The 22419-nt window shown below is 43.5% G+C and overlaps 1 protein-coding gene across 1 annotated transcript in view; it reads right to left on the minus strand.

Annotated features, from left to right (window-relative positions):
• Bptf (bromodomain PHD finger transcription factor) overlaps window positions 1–22419 on the minus strand; it is a 122790-nt gene that overhangs the window by 9541 nt on the left and 90830 nt on the right. The window contains exons 21-28 of the mRNA XM_023713906.1: window positions 17546–17768; window positions 16356–16882; window positions 14401–14483; window positions 13906–14131; window positions 7927–8243; window positions 4464–4637; window positions 3357–3549; window positions 2471–2555 (exon numbers count right to left, since the gene is read on the minus strand). Coding sequence (XP_023569674.1) covers window positions 2471–2555; window positions 3357–3549; window positions 4464–4637; window positions 7927–8243; window positions 13906–14131; window positions 14401–14483; window positions 16356–16882; window positions 17546–17768 — 1828 coding nt within the window. The remainder of the gene's footprint in view (window positions 1–2470; window positions 2556–3356; window positions 3550–4463; window positions 4638–7926; window positions 8244–13905; window positions 14132–14400; window positions 14484–16355; window positions 16883–17545; window positions 17769–22419) is intronic.

Raw genomic sequence — 22419 nt, forward strand, 5'->3', positions numbered from 1 at the left:
CCAGGGGGCGGGCTGGCTGGCATGTGGTGCTGGGGGATCGAACCGCGGTCCCTGTGCTTTGCTAAGCTTGCTCTAAGTAGGTGCTTTAGACCACTGAGCCATCTCACCAGCCCTAATTTAAGTTTTTATAGTGATTATTATTTAAAACATTCTGTACTTTTTATTCAGTGATTATTTTAGATATATGGTATTTAGCAATGGTAAATGTTACCTCTTACCTGTATATATCTATATCTGTACATCAAGCATATTCCCTCCCTCCCTCCCTCCCTCCCTCTCTCTCTCCTTTGGTATTCTAAGACAGGGGCTTGCCCAGGCTGGCCTCCAACTCACAGCAATCCTCCAGCCTCAGCCTCCCAACAAACATATATTACTTTAGAATAGCTTCATAAGCATGTGTCTGGCACGCTCAAGGTCCTGAGTTTGATTCCCAGTAACCCCCCCCCAAAAAAAATTCGTTAAAAAGACAAAATAGGGGCCAGGGAGATGGCTCAGCATAGTAAGCGCTTGCCTGGCAAGCGCAAGGGCCTGAGTTCAATCCCCGGTTCTGCCAAAAATAAAATAAAATAAAAAATAAATAAATACAAATAAAAAGACAAAATAGTTTTAAAGATTAAAACAAACACCCCTTAAAAATGATAATCTCGGGGCTGGTGAGATGGCTCAGTAGTCTAAAGCACCTACTTAGAAGAAGCTTAGCAAAGCACAGGGACCGCGGTTCAATCCCCCAGCACCACATGCCAGCCGGCCCCGCCCCCTGGTGGGCTGAGCTGGCCACACACACACACACAGACACATACACACAAAATGATAATCTCCAGTATTATTTACTTATTTTCACAATCCCAGGGATTGAATCCAGGGCCTTATACAAAGTAAGAAAGCTCTGTACCACTGAGTTACATACACAGCTCCTCAGTGTTTTCAGAGTACAAAAGAAAGTCTAGAGATATCTATAGTGGAAATTGGTTCAGATTATTAGGTATAGTTTGAAAGTTTTTTTTTTAAGCCAGAAATTCTAGTTCTAGTAATTTTTCTAAGCAAACAACTAAGTGCAGGTAGATATATGAACCAAAGAGGCTCACTGCCACACTGGCAGTGCTAGCAAAAAACAAAACAAAAACAAAGCCAAACTTCTTTAATGGGGATGATCAAATGAAGTGTCCTAATTTTATCCAATTAAAATTCGGCCTGGCATTGGGCAAGGCCTGCATTCCATGCTTAACACACACACAGCCCCATAATACAGGGCTTTAACACACCTGATATGAAAAAGTACTAAGTTTACCAAGCATTTAGAAAATATAATTCAAATAAACTCATTTCTGTTTATGAAATAAAAACTACTGCTGATCTTGATGGGTCTTTCATATCCTTAAAGGACTCAATCAATCAATCAATCAATCAGTCTATCTATCTTTTTGAGACAGGGTCTCACTATGCAGCTTAGGCTGGTCTTGAGCTCACTTTGTAGCCCAGGTTGGTCTCGAACTTTTAAGGATACTACGCCCTCAGCCTCCCAGTGCTGGGACTATAGGCACGCACCACCACAACCAGGTAGAGATATACTTTCTTTTCTTTTTTTGTTTGTGGAACCGGGGATTGAACTCAGGCCCTTGCGCTTGCCAGGGAAGTGCTTATTCTACTGAGCCATCTCCCCGGCCCCTACATTTCTTTAAATGCAAGCACTTGCATTTTTTTTTTTTTTTGTAGTTGTTTATTTAACACAATCAGCTATAACTGTTATTATCAGTTTTTTCCTGGGAAGTAAGTCTATCTTCTCTTGGATCCCTACTGTAGGTTCACGATTTCACTATCCCTCAGGAAAAGATGAAGAGGTGACAGGGAAGGATGACACAGTTGGACAGAATCCAGCCTCCTCACCAATACCATGTATTCTTTTATACAACTGCATAATACTCCACTCACATCATTTGCTGTAGCTACTCTATGGACAGCTATTTCTTTTTTTTTTTTTTTTTTAATTTTATTTATTTATGTGCGCGCACGCGTGTGTGCGTGTGTGTGGCCAGCTCAGCCCACCAGGGGGGCGGGGCTGGCTGGCATGTGGTGCTGGGGGATTGAACCGCGGTCCCTGTGCTTTGCTAAGCTTGTTCTAAGTAGGTGCTTTAGACCACTAAGCCATCTCACCAGCCCCTATGGATAGCTATTTCATTTCCAATGCTTTTTCAGTTATAAACACTTCCAAATTTTATATCTATCTATCTATCTATCTATCTATCTATCTATCTATCTCTATATATCTCCATCCATCCTAAGAAATGAAACTGTTGGGTTCAAGGGCATGCACATTTGAACTGACATTCCCAATCTACCCCTCAGAGTGACTATGCCAATTTGTGCTTCCACCAACTTTGTTCAAGAGATGCTCACGAGCTCTCAGTTGTATGGTGCTAAGTATCTCCTCCTGAGACTGCTGAAAAACTTTGTATTCAATGCCATTACTTACCCATAGGCTCCTTAATAACACCATAATAATCTGGTGCATCGTTAGGGTCTACTGGCTCAAGGAAAGGCCAGGCCATCTTATGAGCCTATAATAAAAAACAGGCCTCATTACCACCAGGTGGAAAGACTATTACAGTTCTCAATCAAGTTACCACACCAACACATTGCTGAACTCCAAGCTTTAGGGGCCATGGAGGGTGTGCCCCGATGCTCGCCTGGTGACCTGCCTCTGAGCGAAGCTGGCACCATCACCCCCAAAAAGCTACGGCAGGCAGGGTCAGAGTACAATGGTCACCACAGCTGGGTAAGGAGGTGGCAGCCACTGAGAAGATTCTGAGTCTTTCTCAGGTCCTCTACTTCTGTGATTTTGATTATGACAGGAGAAAAGTTGCAGTTGAATGCTGTTTTGATTACTTCTCTAACATCTTCAATCTTAGAAACCACCATGTTTACTCCCTTTTTTATTTCTAATAAAGAAGGGAGTAACTAGAATAATTGTCCTCCAATCTATGGCCATGAAGTAACATCTTTAGAAACTCTAAAGGTAAAACAACAACAAGCTGAGTTATTTTTTATTTTGCGGTACTGGGGATTGAACTCAGGACCCTGCACTTGCCAGGCAAGCGCTTATTCTTCTGAGCTATCGCCCTGGCCCCATGAGTCCTTTAACTGAGATTGCTACATAAACAAGAGCTAAGGTGGGTGTATGAAAATGGTCCATCTCATGCCTCTGGCATTTGGAGGGCCCAAGTTTGTCAAGTCCCCCAACCCAAAAGCTGGAGTGGGCAAATAACCAGACACTTAAAGCAGGGAAGTTCAAACCTTAGAAGTGTTTCTCTAGTCTTGTAGGCTGATTTTCCTTTCAAATGCTGCTCAGGGGCCCTCACCTGTAAGGAGCGCAGTACCCTCTTCAAGCCCTCGTAATCTTTCTCCGTCAGTGGCGTGAGCACTGTCATGGCGTCCTCTGTGGACTGGCACTGTGGACAGACATACTCATCAATGAGCTCTGCCTCACTCTGTAAGATGCCGACACAGCGCCCATGGTACCAATTCTGACACCGATCACAGCCGATATAAAATCTGTAAGATCCGAAATGGAAATGTGAGTCCACAACAGACGAGATAACATCACTTATTATTTGCTTTTGGAAATAAAACATGCAACTGAAAATGGGCTAAACCTGGGATATGAAATAGCTTTTTAATATACTATGGTTGTTTTTTCTCTTAAGATTGACACTGAAATGTGTTAATTTAGTATTTCTGGTGTTAAGAACAAGTAGTAAAAGTTTACTAAGAACACCGTGATACTGAAAAATCAGTTGGAAGAAAAATGTGAAACATTTAATTGATTTTAAAGCTCAAAACTAAATGAAGTAAAAAATCTTTCAACTATTACCATATCAAATGGGAGTACAAAATCCTGTAAGCTAATAACTGAGTTTCAGAGATTGTACCAAAATTAGTGTTCTTCTACCCTACAATAAAGCACCATTTCAAACACTGACAAAGTCCAAATGAGTCAGGCTATTTTATTTTATTTTTATTTATTTATTCATTTAGTGTGTGTGTGTGTGTGTGTGGCCAGCTCAGCCCACCAGGGGGCGGGGTTGGCTGGCATGTGGTGCTGGGGGATTGAACCGTGGTCCCTGATGCTTTGCCAAGCTTGTTCCAAGTAGGTGCTTTAGACCACTGAGCCATCTCTCCAGCCCCAGTCAGGCTATTTTAATCTCATTAATTTCCATGTTAAAATACTGAAGAATCACGTCTACCATTAAATCAAATCCCCCCAGGGCATCTCAAGCATTCACTATGAAGCAACACCAATTTTGAAGGGGAGGTAAAGAGGGAAAAAGAAAAAACGGAAAGGAATTTGTAATGTAAGTGTATAATATACGCAGAAAAATATCTTTCTTTTTATTTTAAAATAAATAACCGGTCCGAGCAATTTGGCTTCCTACAGTATTAAAGATGATGCTCTTATCGGAACTCACTGTGACTCATCATAAGGTGTTCTGCAGATACAGTACAATTCCTCACTGCTGCCCTCTTGTGCCCGTTTACAATCATTACAGATGTACACATCCATTTTCTTAGCCTCCTTTTCTGTGATGCCAACACATTCTCCATGATACCAGTTAGTACAAAGATCACAGCCAATATAGAACCTAAAAGTATTCACAATGAAAATGACAATGTAATTGTCATTTTGAGCTGCATGGTACGTAAATCTGTCTTCCCTGCCTTGACTCACTTTCTTACAGAGTAACTTTCTGCAATGAGTCAGCTAAACATCCTGAAGCTAACCATTCTACTCCTGCAGACTACAGCATCTGACACTGTATCTGGCGTGAAAACATCAAGGCGCTCACATCAATTTCAACAAACACACTGTTTAGTGAAATATGGATCTTTAAAAACACACTCGAACTTGAAAAAATAAACAACAGACTGATGGTGATGTCTTCCTCATAATGAATGTGTGTAAAACTGTAACAGGCACAAAAACCAAAGCCAAAGAATCAAAGACTTACATCTGTCAAACCTATGCCACAGAAGCCATTTCAATATCAGGGCTATTTCTTAGATAGGTTTGAAAATGTATCTCACAATTTAAACTTGAAAACAAAGCGAAGCGCAAACACCAAGTAGAAGTTACACTGCGAGGAACATGCAGGGCAGCCAAGTGCAGAAGATAAATGGTCAAAACATGGTATGAAGGAAACTAAGGAAGGTGCATGTAGTAGCTCAGTTTCTACCAAGTTTTCTAAATAGAAATTGGAATTTCATCTGAATAAGGTCATCTCTCATAGTGGTTAAAGCGTGGGCTGCTTTTCAGTTAATACAACAGCAGTGTGACTAATGTGGAAAGTAGCCTGGCTCAGAACTGCCCTCCTGAGGGAACTGCTTCAACTCAAAACCAGCTACACACGGCAGGGAGCGTGAGGGGAGAAGAGTTACCTAAAGCGCTGGAAGGCACCGTGGGAGCTGGCCAGGGTGGTGGCGGGGAACCTCTGCAGGCTCGGGCGTGTGTGGGTGTGCAACGGTAGGTGCCCTAAAGACAAACTCAGAAGGATCTCTGTGATGACTGCAGTGTATCTAAACTTGCTGATACACATAGGCAGGAATGTCACAGAGTCACGGCAAGTGTTAGCAGGAATCACAAGGGAACCACGTTGGCTTGGGGGCACCACTGGCACCCTCTAGGGGTTTTTTTCTGTGTGTGTGTAGGGTGTCAATACACAGCCCAGATTTGTAGTGATCCTTCTGATTTCTGCCTCCCGAGTGCTGGGATTCCAGGCCCGCGCCACCACACCTGGAGACTCCATCGCTGGCTCAGCTTGCCTGGGGACAGGGCCTGTGCAGCACGGGGAGCCAGGGATCGAACCCTGGCCCCTATGCTTACTTAAGCAAGCGCTCAGTCCGCCGAGCTATACCTCCAGCCCACCACTGGCACCCTCTGTTCTAGCATGTTCCTGGGCAGATTCACCTAGAACAGTGATAGCAAACCTTCTAGAGCGTTCCATAACAGCCAGTCAGCTGTGGCACGGGTGCTATAGGTTTGCCACCAGGGACCTACATGAATAGAAATGGTTCTCAAACCACAAACTGACCTGCGCCATGAGTGTGAAGCACTAATACGGAGTCTTACACTTTATCTGATTACCGGTAACTCTGTATTCTGATGACTGTCACATGTACTTCCTGCCAAGGGTGGGGGTCTTCTGAGGCATGTTGGTATGCTGTCTCCTCTGAGGGGTGGACATGTGTTCTGGAAGTAAGTTTAGGCCTTGTATTTTAACTTTTGAGTCATGCTTATCGGATTCTCAAGCCAAGCCAGGGAGATTTGGTATGAGAGATTACAAAATACACCTAAAAACCCTCCTTCAAACAAGAACAATGAGTAAATTAACCTGACATACTGAAATGTTAATGGCAAACTGAAAAATATGGAATATCCACAAATTAATGAGGCAATTTCAATAAAATGAGCACAAAGCACAGGTGTACCTCATTTTACAAAACTCTGACATTCCAAAAAAGTTGTGTGTGAAATTAATTTTTCTGTGATTTGAATACTTTCAAAGGGCCAAAGAAACTTTATGCAAAGAATTCCACAAGCAGATCCTTTTACGAAGAGTGACTATTGCTTCCGCAATCTGTGTGTTTTGCTTAAAGTGAGGCACACTTGTAACAGACTAAGGGAAGAGTCAGTTAACAGGCTCCACTTTGTGGGTTATGTACAGTTGCCAATGAGGTGAGACAATGAGAAGTGGTGAAGATGCCTGAACTGTCTCTGTTCAACAGGGAAACCCATCAACAGGGTTTTCATCTGGCATTCTGCACACAGATTCTCAATTAGGGTACTTTCAATGCTGTCACACAAGTATCATTAAAAAGATCACAATTTTATTTTAGACATCCATTTAAGTAGACATTAGATATTCTGAAATCTGAAAGGTCATTTAAAAAACAAACTTTTAGTACTACAGAAAATACTGTGGTTAATTATGGCTTTAAAAAGTCGGCCTATATCTTAATGCTCAAAATAGACGTCAAATACTTTATCCACTGGTAGTGATGACCTAAATAAATAAAACTACGTTTGTGGACTATCTTAAAAACAAATCACAACTGTCAAAAACAATTTCCAGATGCCATGCTACAAATTTTTGAGTTTCACAGTTAAAAAATAGGTAAAAGGAACAGTTTTTTCTCTTTGTATTTTTCTGGCTTTTGTCCCCCAGACTGGGAACTCTGACAAAAATATTAGGTTGTGGTATTTCAACACAAAAAAAGAATTGTAAAAAACCAAACCAAAATGAAAAATAAGACCACCAAATCACTATGAACCATTCCAGTTTGAAGCACCCCCCCGTTTTTTTGGTAATGTATTTAGTTCAGGGTCTCACTACGCAGGTCAGACTCCTAGTGGTCCTCCTGTTTTCAGACTCCCATGCACTAGGATTACAGGCGCGTGCCTCCACGCCCAGTCTCAGTTGCCATTCCAGCGCACCTTGGAGGTGGGGCCGGCAGGGCATGCCAGGTATTGAACTCCGTGAAGCCTCTTGCATCACAGTGAGATAGATGCCAGGATCTTGAGATCCCAGGAAGGAAATTCTCAATACTGGGATTCAAGAGTAACACACCACCTTCTCCAGTCATATTACTGATCGACTTGGAGTTGAAATAGAACAGAAGAAAGCAAAGAGCAGCAGAAAGCTTGTTTTTGACAGAAAAGAATATAACGAGGACACACAAGACTTGTGAACGTATGAAATAACAAATTTTACTTCACTGTAGTCACAGTTAAAGATATGAGATGCAAGACCAGAAATGAAACATTCCCTCACACTGGATTATCTTCATTTATATTATTAACAATACTCATTTTCCTCAAAGTATCAATTAACAACTTAAAACAATATAAACTAGAGCTCAAAAAGATCTACTCACTTAGATTCATCATAAGGCGTTTTACAAATACAGTAAAGCTTTGTGTCCTTCTTAGTTTCCTTTGAGGTAGTAGAGATCATTTTCTTTTTCTTGGACTTGGAGCTGGAGTCCTTCTCCTCCTCTCGCTTCCTCTTCTGGGAAGCAATGGGCGGTGGGGATCCAGGGAGGGCGGCAGGTGGCAGGGCAGTTGAAGGTGGGGATGGAGGGGCTGGGGCGGCTGCAGTGCGTGGGGGGGAAGGCACAGCAGCTGTGCTGGCCTGCACCGCCTGCACCAGCTCCTTTTCCTTCTTCATTTTCAGGTCTCGCTTCAGCTCCTCCTGTTGTCAGTTAAAGACGACACAAGATGATCCTTAGGGTTCTGTAAATGTACGAGCTGACCCCTGGCCAAAGCAGCTCCCTACCTTGGCCTGGTGTGAGACCCTTAGTAATTGATTCCAAGGAGAGCTTTCCTATTTTATTGCTGGGATCGTGGGAGTAAAGCCAGGCCCTCGGGCATGCTAGGCAAGTGTCCTACCACTGAGCTAATTCTCATCCCAAATTTTCTTTAACCCATTTAAATTAGTCAGAAACAAAAAATAAAGACTACACCATTAGAAAACTGCTAGATGTCCTCAAAGGAGATCAGACAAAAAGGTGAATATGTATCAAAAAGAATGAATGCGCCTTCTGGCTCAGCTGGTGCTGGCCTGGTGATTTCAGTAGTTGCTCAGGATGGCTTTCAGGTCCTCACCCGCAAGGTGCTTTCTTTTGCCCCACATTCTTTGTTTTTGGTACTGAGAATGGAACTCAGGGCCCCATGCCCGCCAGACAGACATCTGTGCCGCTGGGCCACATCCCGGCCCTGGCCGCTCAGGCCAGTCCTCACAGAAGACTGAACACAAACCCAACATGGTAGTCAGGACACGGTGTGCGTACACGAGCAGGACAGGTGGCTGGGCTTGTGCTTCAGTCCCTGTGTCCAGGTGGTAATGGGTAGGCTCAGGGAGAAGAAGGTGCCACTAGCTTTCTCACCATAAGTTTTGAAATAAAATCCTGACTTTTCCATGTGAAACACCCTTTAGACAGACTTTTGCCACAATTTCTTCTTGGAGATAATGACTAAAGCCAACTGTACCACCCAGAGAAAGCCCACTGGGACAGGTACCAAGACATAAACATGGTACAAGCAAATAAAAATCTTGGGAATTTATAAAATTCCACAGTAATTAAATATGAAAAATAGTTCAGATACGTTTTCTTCATAATTATTTTCCTTTCAAAACTATATATGGGGCTGGCCAGATAGCTCAGCAGATTAAAGTGCCTGCTGAGGCATATGCTGGGACAGGGGTGTGATCTCCTGCATGCCTTGCTGGCCCTGCCCCCAGGTGCAATGAGACATTGACTGAAACTGGGTGTGGTAACATGCCTGTAATCCCAGCGCATGGGAGGCTTAAAACAGGAGGATCACTACGAGTCTGATCTGTGTAGTGAGACCCTGTGCTAAATACATTAAAAAATTAAAACTATATACGGGTCCTGGGCATGCCACGCTGGTTCTGAAACCACATGTGGTGGCACATGCCTGTAAGCCAGGTGCTGGGGAGGCTGAGACAGGAGGATTACTACAAGTCTGAGCTGCACAGCAAGACTGTGTACCAAATAAGTAAATAAATGAATGAATGAACGATTAAAAAAGAACAACAAAACAAAACAAACCCAAACTCTAAACTATACATGGATTAAGAACAGTAACTTAAATAGTTCAGATTTCCTTTTAAAGAGTTTTTACAGGGGCTGGTGAGATGGCTCAGTGGTCTAAAGCACCTACTCAGAACAAGCTTGGCAAAGCATCAGGGACCGCGGTTCAATCCCCCAGCACCACATGCCAGCCAGTCCCGCCCCCTGGTGGGCTGAGCTGGCCACACACACACCTCCCTCTCTCTCTCTCTCTCACTCTCTCTCTCTCTCTCTCAAATAAATAAAAAAAAATAAATAAAAAAAGAGTTTTTACAGAAGCCTGAATTTTTTTGGCCTCCTAAAAAATAAAAATTATTGCATTCTTTTTTTTTTTTTAGTTTATTTATTGTGTGTGTGTGTGGCCAGCTCAGCCCACCAGGGGGCGGGGCTGGCTGGCATGTGGTGCTGGGGGATCGTACTGTGGTCCCTGTGCTTTGGTAAGCTTGTTCTAAGTAGGTGCTTTAGACCACTGAGCCATCTCACCAGCCCCAAATTATTGCATTCTTAATTAGAATGATTTTTGCTAAGCCCTGGTTCTTAAAATGATTCTTAATTAGAATCATTCTTTAAAAAAATGCAAAAAAACCCCCAAAAAAAACAAAAACAAAAACCCAAAAAAACAAACAAACAACAACAACAACAACAACAACTTTAGGGGCCGGGGAGATAGCTCAGTAGAATAAGCACTTGCCTGGCAAGCAAAAGGGCCTCAGTTCAATCCCTGATGGGGGGGGGAGCTAATATTTGAAGGACTCTAGGTATTTAAGGTTTAGAGAGCGGAATCCTCTGAGTGTCGTATTCCTACAACAGAACAGCACATAAAAGAATGAAGCCCCTTATTTAAAAAAATATATTTATTACAGAGTCTCACTATGTAGACTGGACTCAATGATTCTCCTATTTTCAGCCTCCCAAGCACTGGGATTACAGGTGCACCACCACACCAAGACTCAATCCCCTTCTCAGTGTGCCCTGCGGGTGGGGCTGGCATAGAATGCCAGAGATTAAACACAGGCTACTGCGTCTGTCTAAGCAGGTGCTTTAGTCCGCTGAGCTCTTAAATTCTTTTTTTTTTTAAATTTTATTTATTTATTTTTGTGTGTGTGTGTGTGTGTGTGTGTGTGTGGCCGGCTCAGCCCACCAGGGGGCGGGCTGGCTGGCATGTGGTGCTGGGGATTGAACCGTGGTCCCTGTGCTTTGCTAAGCTTGTTCTAAGTAGGTGCTTTTGACCACTGAGCCATCTCACCAGCCCCAGCCCTGGTTCTTAAAAAGCAACTGTTCGTGACTTATTTTTCTGCTTGTTTTTTTTTTTTTGGTGGTACTGGGGATTGAACTCAGGACCTTATGCTTGCAAAGCAAGCACTTATTCTATTGAGCTATCTCCCCAGTCCCTCTGCCTGTTTTTGCTTTATGGTAGTTTCACATAAATTTTAGAGACATGCGCTGGTGAGATGGCTCAGTGGTCTAAAGCACCTACTCAGAACAAGCTTAACAATGCACAGGGACCGCGGTTCAATCCCCCAGCACCACATGCCAGCCAGTCCCGCCCCCTGGTGGGCTGAGCTGGCCACACACACACACACACACAAATAAATAAAATAAATAAATAATAACTTTAAAAAATAAATTTTAGAGACATAATAAATTTTCCTAATGAAAAAAGAAAGGAATAATTTAAACAAATACCTACAGCTGCAGGAATTTTAGTTTCTTTTCTTTTTTATAAAGGAATTTTAGTTTTTAAAAGAGATCTTACCTGTAAATACACGAGGGGGGGGGGCGATTTCAAGAATTTTTACAACCAAGACTGTGGCAAATTAAAAAGCTAAAACACCACATCACAAAAATATCAGGAGCCAGATGTGGTGGCACACACCTGAAATCATAGTATGAAAACCTTGGGTTCATCCCCATTACTATGAGGAAAAATAAAAGCCTAACGAAGAAATATCATGCATGGTCCTAGTTTAATGAGCCTTTTCTTTGTTAAACACCTAGACCAGTGGTAGCAAACCTACAGCACATGTACTGCAGTGAGCTGCTTGTATCATTGAAACCTTTAAAAGGTTTGCCACTACTGGTCTAGACAGTTCTGTGAGAAGATAAGCAGCGTGACTAACTCAACAGCCCTTCTTCATTGAAGACAGACTGCATGTCTTCCTAGGAAAGAAAGTAAATCTTTAGTTTCACTTTCCTATTTTGTCTTACATGCTAGTTAACAACACAGAGGTAAAGACTGTGTAGGGCTATACACATTTTGATAATCCTTTTTCCTATAAAAAATACCACTAATAGTAGTAAAATGTGAAAAAAGACTAGCTGGGTGTGGTGTTGTATGCCTGTAACTCCAGCACTCAGGAGGCTGAGGTGGGAGGAATGCCATGAATGAGGCCATCAAGGGCTACACAGTGGGACCGTGACAAAAAAAAAGATAGAAAAAAAAAAAAAAAAAAAAGGCATGAATAGCAAGGTACAGGCATGCCTGAGCAAGAGATAAACAGTGCTCTGGCACAGGAATATAAAACTGAGCAGCACTAGAGGTGCAGGCTTTAGGTGTGCTACCACCCAGAGTTGCACTGAACATGATTCATATGAGCTGGGTGCTGACAGCTGGCTTCTTACAGCAAGGTGAGAGCTGAATGGGCTAACGGGGGTTTGAAAAAGAAAGCAAAACCCAAACTCATTTCCCCTTCAAACTCTTTTCACTCAAAATACATTCTTAAAACTCAAATGTGAAAAAAAGAAAATGTGAAAAAAGACCAAAAATAAGAGAAAACGTATGACTCTGACGCTGGGGAGACAGCCTGGTGGTGTAAGTGCCTACTGGCAAACATAAGCACCCAGGCTGAAACCTTGGTTCACCAGAACCTGGCGTGGTGGCGCACACCTATACTGTCAGCTGCTGTACCAAATAAATAAATAAATAAATAAATAAATAAATAAATAAATATTCTAATTTTATTCGAAATGAAATTGATTTCACAGAATTTGACAAAAAATTATACCATATATTAAAAAGTGAACGAAGAGTTATTTTATGAAAAACCAAGCACATGGTGAAGGCAGCGGGATACAAAAAATGGAGCACTGTTTTGAGGACAGTGTACCTATTATTTTTTGTACCGGAGATGGCACTCAGGCCCGCGCTTGCCTAGCACACCCTCCCTGCCCTCCCTAAGCTTGCAGACAGACGCGAACGCCTGCACACTAGCGTGGCCTGCAGGGAAGGCCGACGCCACCTACCGCCCTCAGAGCGGAGGCTGCGAGCCCCGGGCAGCGGCGCCCGCCACCTGCAGCCGGACAGGACTCGGCAGGCGCAGCCTCCTGCTGAGACACCCGCGCGCGACTCAGCGGGCTTCAGGCTGACGCCAAACTTCTGCTACTACCAGAACTGTTGCGAATGGCTTTCTGCAATTATCTTGCTTGTTCCAGGTTAATTTCTACAAGTGAAATTATAGCTCACAGGACATCCACACTGTAGTGTTCTAAAACCCTAAAACCACACCGAGGAATCGTACTCCAGAAACTTACATCGCTAGCCTGACACGTTCGGTGTCAGCACTCCGGGAAGGGGAGGCGGGAAGCCTGCTAGTTTGAGCTCTGCCTGCGGACACTGTGAAGCCTTATTTCAAAGAAAAAAAAAGGGCCGGAGATGTAGCTGAGTGAGTAGGCCTTGAATTAAACCATACTGACCAAAGAGAGGTGTAACGCAGGTCCTACTGTGTAGCAGCCAAGAAAAAAGAGCTATGCCCACAGCTGTATGCCTACCACGCCATCATGGCGGCTAGCAGCGTGGCGAGGCTGACTTCCGGCACGCTCTCAGGGTCATACGAACTTCATCTTTCGACTTCCGCGCGCCAACCCTCGTCCAATCAGTGCCCGTCGCGTCACTGCACCGCCCGCGTAAACCCCGCCCCTAGCCTAGTCCGCTAAAAGCTCCAACCTGTCTTCAGGGGCTCCTCTTTCGGCGCCCAGCAATAAATTAATTATTTGGGTTCACTCGCTTCTGTTTTGCACCAGAGGAAGGAACCTTACAAATATCTATGCACAGATGTCTTCTTTCACTTTTTAAAGGGTTTTTCGAAGAAAGCAACAGATTTGTAATGCTGCCCTACAGTACCCCTTGTGAGTTAGGGGAAAGCTACCTTTTTAAGGGGGCATACTTAGTTCTTGCCTCATTTTATTTATGAAACAGGGTTCCAGATAACTTGTGGCATAGATCATAAAAGGTTCACAACACCCAACAGGAAACACTCTTACCTGCACTCCGATCTGCAGACCTTTGTCCAGGAGCGCCCTCTTTTTCAGGATTTCGGCTTTGAGTTGTTCTTTGTGTTTAAATAGCAGAGCAGAGAGTTTGGTAGCATTCTGCTTGCTCCGTTTCTGTTCAACACTCTCCTCACGCTTCCGTTTTTTTGCTGCCTGTTTTTCTTCTTTATCTATCTTATCCAAAATATACTTCATCACCTGGTTACATACAATCATTCTAGAGAAAAATATACAACCTATGTAATACTGGATGTTTCACTCTCGAAGGTTTACACGAGTCCCCAATGGCCCTACAGGGATACACAGACTTGCTGTGACTGCCAAGCTGCAAACAGCAACAGGAACCCATCATGAACTATTTGTGCCCAAATGTTCTTAATTAGCAAACTTCAGTCAAGATAAAAATATATAAATTTACAACTCTTGTGCATGGCAGACTAAGGAAAAGAGAACAACATACACAAAGGCCCTATGTTCTTCCCCTACCTTTGATTTTCTTCTCTTTCAGTGGGAGTCAAGGTCTTTTTCTGTTTTAAATGTTCTATCACAGCATTATGCTTCATCACCACCTTCAGAACAGAACAAAGCCAAAAGTGCACATTTTATGACATTTAATACAATCAAAACAACAGTAAAAATCAGAGCAAACGCTTTTCAAAGATAAGGTAAGCTTTTTATATTACTAACACAAATGAAATTAAATTAGCAGCTACCAAATGTGCTTGGGTGCTTACCATGTTCTATTTATCAAGTATTTGACAATATTTTATTTATTCCTCATGACAATACTGAACCATAGGTATAATTTTATAAATGACAGAAAGAAATTAATGAACTTGTCATGAGATTAAGTAGCAATTTAATTAGAATTTTCAACCAACTATCAGGCTCCAAAGGCTATTTTTAGGTTATGCTCTCTTCTCAGGCGTCAATTTTAGAGTTGCTCCCCAGGCCCCCGTTTACAAAGATTAAGAAGGTAGGTACTGGAAGAATTCTCAATTTATACATTAGAGAGTGCTGAAAGCTGGGTAATGATGCATGTGAACACGTTATGTATTACTTCAACTTCATAGGAACGCTACAACCTTACACCTTTAAAATCACATACATGACCCATGTAATCATTATAATAATCCCTTGTGGCTGGAAAGAGAGGAGTTTTAATGAGGTTATAGGGTATGGGAGATAATTTATGACTGGGTAACACATAAAACCCACACTCAAACTCCTGCCTTGTGCTGAGCAGAGCATGCTGCCAATAAAAAGATTTCTCCAGTGAGCCACAGGATATCTTGTAGGTGTTTTAGTAGAGTAATTCTAATTCATCTAAATTATGCTACTTCACTAAAGTGCCACTGCAAAACAAAAAATGGCACTATTTAAGCTACAGAAGAATATATATATTTCAATTTTTTTTTTTTAAATAAAAATGTGGCTAGAAATGCAAATGAATCTAGTCTGTCTGCAATTGGTTTAGTCTTGGTCTATATGCAAACTAAATAGTAGATAATGTCAAATGAAGTGCTGTAAAGCCTGAAGTGGCTTTTAGATTTTTGTTAAACCTTCAAGTTTTGTATTAGTGATACTTAAACACAAAACTCCATCCTTCCCATCTTAAATACACATCATTTTTTCTTTCCTTCTTTTTGGTTGTTGTTTGTATTTTGAGACAGGGTCTCACTTTGTACTTCATGCTGGCCTCAAACTCACTATGTAACCCAGGCTGGCCTAGAACTCACAGAGATCCTTCTGCCCCAGGCTCCCGTGTGCTGGGACTTCAGGGGTGTGCCACCACACCCAGCTAGAAGTTTCTAAGAAGCACTTGACACTATATAACAAGAGAAGAGTTTCAAACCATTGGAGTCTTTGTGTTTGGGTTTCACCCAGTGCTGCTTCTGAATTTAAGCAGCAACGACTATCTCATTTAGGAAACCTAACACAACCAAGCACTAAGTCTACTGCACAGCACAATAATTCAAGCTACTGAACATGCTGCTTTGACGTAGTAACTTTACCTGTTTCTGAATGATTTCACTTTGGTTAGAAGCTTGGAGGGTGTGTTCACGCTTAATTTCTATCTGTTGCTGTTTCTTCTTTTGCTGCTGATCCCTGAGTTGCTGAACCCTTTGCAACTGCTCTTGCACACTGGCTGCCTGCACTGTCACCACATTCTGAATCTGGTGAGTCTGCACAGTACTGCTTTGCGGAATTTGAATAGGTAACTGGAGTTTGATGTGCTGGGGCACAACACCTTGCTGAGCCTGTATCTGAGCCACAACCTGCGACTGGATCTGAGAGAGAACCTGGACTTGTTGCAGCTGAGGCACAGCAATGACTTGGGGCTGCGGCTGCTGTACTTGTAGCTGAGGACAAGGTGGGGCTGAAATAGCAACTTGATTTAACGTTTGTCCTGATGAAAGAGTTTGAGGTGAAGACTGTACCTGGGGTTGTGACTGTGGCTGGCCTTGGGAAGGTATCTGAAGAGGTGTGTGTGGCTGAATTGGAATCGGTTGTGAGGTTGTAGTCTGAACCTGGGGCTGCTGTCCAGGAGACACCTGGGATGGAGTTGATGGACGTACTCGAGTCTGTGGCGGGCTCTGGACACGCACAGGAGACTGTCCTTGGACAGTGCTTGGAGGCTGACTCTGTGCTGCAACTTGGGGCTTGTTGGCGGACTGTGCTTGGCTTGGCTGTGCTTCAGAAGGGCCAAGGGGAGAAACAGCTGTCTGGGTCTGAGCTTCAGGCTGAGTCTGAGCTTCAGGCTGCACGGGGGACTGGGTCTGGGGCTGGGGCTGGGCCTGGGCTTGGGCCTGGGTCTGGGGCTGAGGCTGAGGCTGTGCTGAAGGCTGAGCAGTTTGTGGCTGGGCTTCTGCAGGACTCACGCTTGCAGACTGATCTGGTGGCAGGGGTTTGGCTTGCTGCACCTGTGTCTGGGGTGCAAATTTACTCTGTTTTTGTTCACCTGAACCTGTGGAAAGGAATGACAAACCAATTCCATTATTTTAGAAAACAAGACTGTGGTTAAAGAAGAGTCTGAAGGAGATTTCCCTCAAGTTGGAAATTCTGTGTTTCAGGGGAGATTTCAAAATGGTTTGCTTAGTCATGTTCACATCAGTGCTCCAAGGACGAGGGGCTGCACCCGTTCTGTTGCCCTCTGCATACACTCTTAACTATCCAGAGGGCTGGCTTCTCAGGCACAGCGCAGCCTCCAAAAGTGAGCCATGTCAGCATCGAGCTTTGATGTTTAGTTTACTTTACAGTGCAGCTGGTGCCTAACAAAGTGATCTGGACCTGCAGCTGTCAATTGCATGCTCTGAACAGGATGCATGTGCCAGCCCTGGGAGTATCTTCATAGCTCCATCAGGCTACAAGGCTTGGGAAGCATTAACAATTACCACGATAGCCTTTATTTGCACCCCATGTTTACACACACGTATGTACACAGCCAAATGGGAAGTGGTGACACGACTGTATAAGTAAGGCATGAAAACACCAAGCTGCCGGAGGTCGGCTAGGCTAACTGCTAAACTCACTGGCTTGAGGCACAGCCCATTAGAGATAAGCACTGGTTACCCTGTTCCCAGCAGTGAGTGCTAATAACATTTGGCCTCCAGCAAACTCAAGGCTCTACCTGCTGCTGTTGTGGAAACAGTCGTGGTGGTGCTGCTGGCGGCCGCAGCTGTTGTTGCCAGCGGCGTGAAGAGGAACCGCTGCACAGTCCCGTTCGGCATTGCTGCTTGCATGAGCTGCTGTCCGGGTCCCGGGAGTATGGTCACCCCTTGAGGTATCAGCTGTAACTGTCCAGTAGTTTGCCCTTGGCCTTGAATCACTACTGTCAAACCCTGATTGCCACCCTGTGGATAAAACACAGAACATGTAGTACTCAAAGCAACAATCTGTAAAGCATCTCAGTAAAATCATTTGTATGGTACAAAGATCCTTTAAGACAAAGAAAAAAATCTCTACATGTATATGTCCATGTATCCATGGACAGACTTACAAAGAATTTAGATAATCTAAATGAGAGTATCGGCGTTGTTCAGTGGGAGAAAGGCAAGAACAATCCGGAGTTGCAAGTCCAGCTCTCCAAATGCAGATATGTACAGTGGTATTGGGTTCAGGAAAGCTTTTGTCCCTAAACTGCACCCAATGAAGACCATGGCCACCTTTCACACACAAACACAAATGTGGCCATCTTTTCCACAATTGTGTAATAAACTGAGTTCATGAATTCTATCTATCCAAGCAACACTATAGTTTCCACCAAATTCTAATTTTTTTTGACAGAACCGGGGATTGAACTCGGGGCCTTGTTCTACTGAGCTATCTCCCCAGCCTTTTTATTTTATTTTAGGGAATGGTCTACAGGGCGTTCAGGGTCTCACTACTAGATTGGACTCATAGTAATCCACCTGTTTGCAGCCTCCCAAGAGCTGGGATTATAGGCATGTGCCACCACACACAGTCTCATTCGCTTTTTCAGTGTGCGCCCTTGGTGCCCCCTGCTCCCTCCTGGGGCCCGGCTGGCCCAGCCCTTGCGCCTGCTTGCAGGTGCTTTAATCCACTGAGCTATTTGGCCAGTCCCAAATTCTGATTTAAAAGCAACTTATATTCATAATATTTTACTTTTTTTAATCACCTTCATCTATATTGCCTCATTTGGCTCTCACAGGGGACTTGAGACCTAGTGAAACAGCAGCACTCCTATCACTACCAAGTCATTTCCAACTGAGCAGCTCAGGTGAGAGGGCTAAGTACTCGTCTAGCATGTGAGTCTGATTCCAGAAGGGCAGCAAAAAACAAACTCTGGTTATAAAGGTCAGGGCCCCTCAGGGAAGGGCCAGCGGCCAGGTGACTTCCGCCAGCAGACCTTCCCAACAGCAGCAGTAAGGAGACTCCAAACTGCACTCCAACGGGCCTGGACTCAAATCTGCTGATGGGAAAAAGTGCTCTCTTCCTGTCTGCTTTCTCCCACACAGGTTCTTGGAATACGCTTCTCTACTCTAAGGCCACTTCAGCTAGCGTCTGGAATTACATTTTCTGTTCACAGATGTGGGGAGCCAGTTTTCTGGGATTTAGAGCTCATCAGCAATGAATGTCCAGCCAGCAGACACGGATGAAGTGTGAGAGCAGGCCCCTGGCTAGGTCTGAGTTCCCCTTACTCTGTGCATTATTATTATTATTTTTTTAATTTTATTTGTGTGTGTGTGTGTGTGTGTGTGTGTGTGGGGCCAGCTCAGCCCACCAGGGGGCGGGGCTGGCTGGCATGTGGTGCTGGGGATTGAACCGCGGTCCCTGTGCTTTGCTAAGCTTGTTCTAAGTAGGTGCTTTAGACCACTGAGCCATCTCTCCAGCCCCAACTCTGTGCAGTATTAACTATAAGCTTGACTGCTGGGATCTGTTGGAGAACTAAAACGCTAAAGAAAAGCAACCACTGCATCAGCCAGTGGTGAAAATGAATGTCGTGTAGTCTCTGTACTGAGCTGGATATACTCGGGAGTCTCTCAAAAGTATTTACTTTTGGTTCTCTAAAATACTTTTTAAAATTCATGTTCAAAAATACAATTTTGAAAGAATGCTCTCAGGCCCAGGGGTGAGTGCGGCTGCACTTGTAGGGCGACAGACAGCACGCCTTTCACAGGCTCCAACCAAGGCACCTCGAGGAGTGTGGAGCCTCCCGGGTGCAGGAGACCCTTTCACAAGCACAGTGCAAGGGAAACGGCGTCTCGCGCCTGGGCCCACGCTCCCAGGTGAAAGGACGAAGCTCTGTGCAGGACAGCTCAGTCTCACCTGTTTCTGAATTTTATACAAGTGCAGTCATAATATATCATATATAATAAATGATATATAATACATATATTAATGTAAAGTTTTGATATACATATTATACATTTTATACATAAAATGTGTTTTTTGGTTATATTTTTTAGAGAGTACAAATTAGAGTTAAAACAAAAAATTACAAGTGATACTGATTTTCACTTAACAAAGTAATATGAATTTCACAGTATTTGTTACATAATACATAATATTGTCTTCCAACCAGTTATTCGTATTACCAGATATATGCATGTAAAATTGGAAGAAAAAAAAAGAAATGTATAAGAAATTAAGAAGATAAAAGGAGAAACGATTAAAAAAAGGAGATGACAAAAAACAAAACAAAACACAACCAAAAAAAAACAGATTTGGGGCTGGGGAGATGGCTCAATGTTATAAGCGCTTCCCTGGCAAGCACAAGGGCCTGAGTTCAATCTCCGGTTCCACAAAAAAAAAAAATAAAATAAAATAAAACTAAAAAAAAAATAAATAAATAAATAAAGGAGATGAAATAAATTAAAGTACTAACTGATTCTTTCCATAGACCAGCAGAGGGGTCCTGCCCCTTAGCTCAGTTCTTTAAGTGGTCGCTTCAACCAAGCAGTCAGGCTCAGGTGGCTGTGGTTCGATCCCCACAACTCAAGCCAGCCAAGCCTGCCCTGAGGGCATTGGGAGAAAAAAAAATCCATAGACCAACAGAAATGCACAGTATAGCTGTATCAACCATCCTGCTTACATACATCAATCTCTTCCCCCCTCCACCGCCTCAACTCAGTAACTCGTTCCTTCTGAGTAGGTGCACTCCCTTTTCTCAGTGTCTACTGGACCTTCAGAGTGAATTTTCTCTTTCAGGTTCTCACACTAAGGAGACAATACGATGTTTGTACATGTGAGTCTGATTTACTTCACTGAAGAGTATGTTCTCTAGTTGCATCCATTTACAGACAGAAGATTCAAATGTATCCTGTTTAACAGCTGAATAATACTCCATTGTGCAAAAATACCACATCTTCCTTATCCATTCTTCAGCTGATGGGCATCTGGGTTGTTTCCAGAATATAAAATACGTGTTACATGTATCTTTCATTCAGTATTTCTAAAATTTTATTTATTTATTTATTTATTTACGCAACAGGGATCCAATTCAGGACTTTGTGCTTGCCAGGCAGGCGCTTATGCCCCTGAGCTATCTCCCCCACCCCCATTTGTTTACTGAGACAGGATCTGATGAGGTAGTACAAAGTGGCCTTGAACTCACAGTGCTCCTCCTGCCTCAGCCTCCCAAGTGCCGGGCCTACAGGCATGCAGCTTGGACTTGTAGTGATCCTCCTGTTCTCACCTCCCCTGTGCTAGGATTACAGGTGTGCGCCACCACACCCAGTCCGGCTCAGTGTGTGTGGGGGCAGTGCCAGCATGCCATGTGGTGTCAGGGATAAGACTGATTTATAAACAATGCTGTAGGAATATCTATATCAATATTATCTTGGTGCTCACAAGTGAAGAGTTCTCTATGGATGTATCTAGAAGGAGAACCGAGACCGAGTAACGCACATCTTCAGCTGTCCTAGGTAACACCCAGATGGCTTTCAAAATGGGGTCAGCAAGTTACATTCTATCCATTTTATGGTACAGCTTATTCTGCTCCTCCTATTTGCTGATTCTTGGTTTTTCTGGAGATTTAACCTTAGGCTAATCTCTTGGTGCATGTTATTTGTTGCTGCTGTTATTTTTTGGCGGGAGTCAGGATTGAACCAGGGCCTCACACATGCTAGGCAAGTGCTCTACCCCTGAGCTACATCTCGAGACCTTAAAAAAAAATTGGACACAGTGATCCTCCCGCTACTCAGGAAATTGTGGCAGGAGGATCAAACTTGTTATCGTCCTGCCGCAATTTCCCGAGTAGCAGGCATAATGGGTGTGTGTCACTGTAGTGGCTTGAAGTTTTTATTTTTAAATAAGGTTAAATTATAAATCTTTCCCTTTGTGTGTTTTCTGTCTTAAGATAACCATGAAGATAAGCCACTGTAACCTCTGAAAGTCGACAGCGTGCCTTTTATCCTGCTAGCACTGAGTCAATCTGCAGAAGGAGGTGATGGCTCAGTCCCACGGTTTCTCACATACATTCAGCTGACCCACCGCCCTTTCTGAAAGGCGTACCCTTTCCAAAGTGACCTCCGAGACCACCGTGTCAGGTGCCGCACACTCCAGCAGAGGTATCATTCTACTCTCTCCTGGTGGCTTCTCTCTGTTCATTAGCAAGGCACCACAGTAACTCGGACAGCACAGAGGCACACACCTTCCTGTTAACAGCATTTGTGGTCTTCTGAATCTCTACGTAAAGTGTTAGCTCAGCAGATTAGAGCGCCTGCCAGCAGGCACAGGAGCCAGGGGTTTGATCCCTGGGCCTGCCGTGCTGGCCCTGTACCCCCGCTCCCCCGTGCTGAGATAGTGACTGACACTGGGCATGGTGGTGCTCCCCTGTAATCCCAGCACTTGGGAGGCTATAAACAGGCAGATCATTAGGAATCTGATCTAGTAGTGAGACCCTGAACACCCTGCAGACCCTTCCCTAAAATACAAAAAGAATAAAAAGAAAAAAAAAATGATAAAAATCAGCTTATGAAGTTCCACATAAAAATCTCTTTAAGATTTTATTTATTTATTTATTTATTTATTTATTTATTT

The sequence above is a fragment of the Octodon degus genome, unplaced genomic scaffold (assembly GCF_000260255.1).
Source record: "Octodon degus isolate 3935 unplaced genomic scaffold, OctDeg1.0 scaffold00033, whole genome shotgun sequence".
In the NCBI taxonomy this organism is placed as follows: Eukaryota; Metazoa; Chordata; class Mammalia; order Rodentia; family Octodontidae; genus Octodon; species Octodon degus.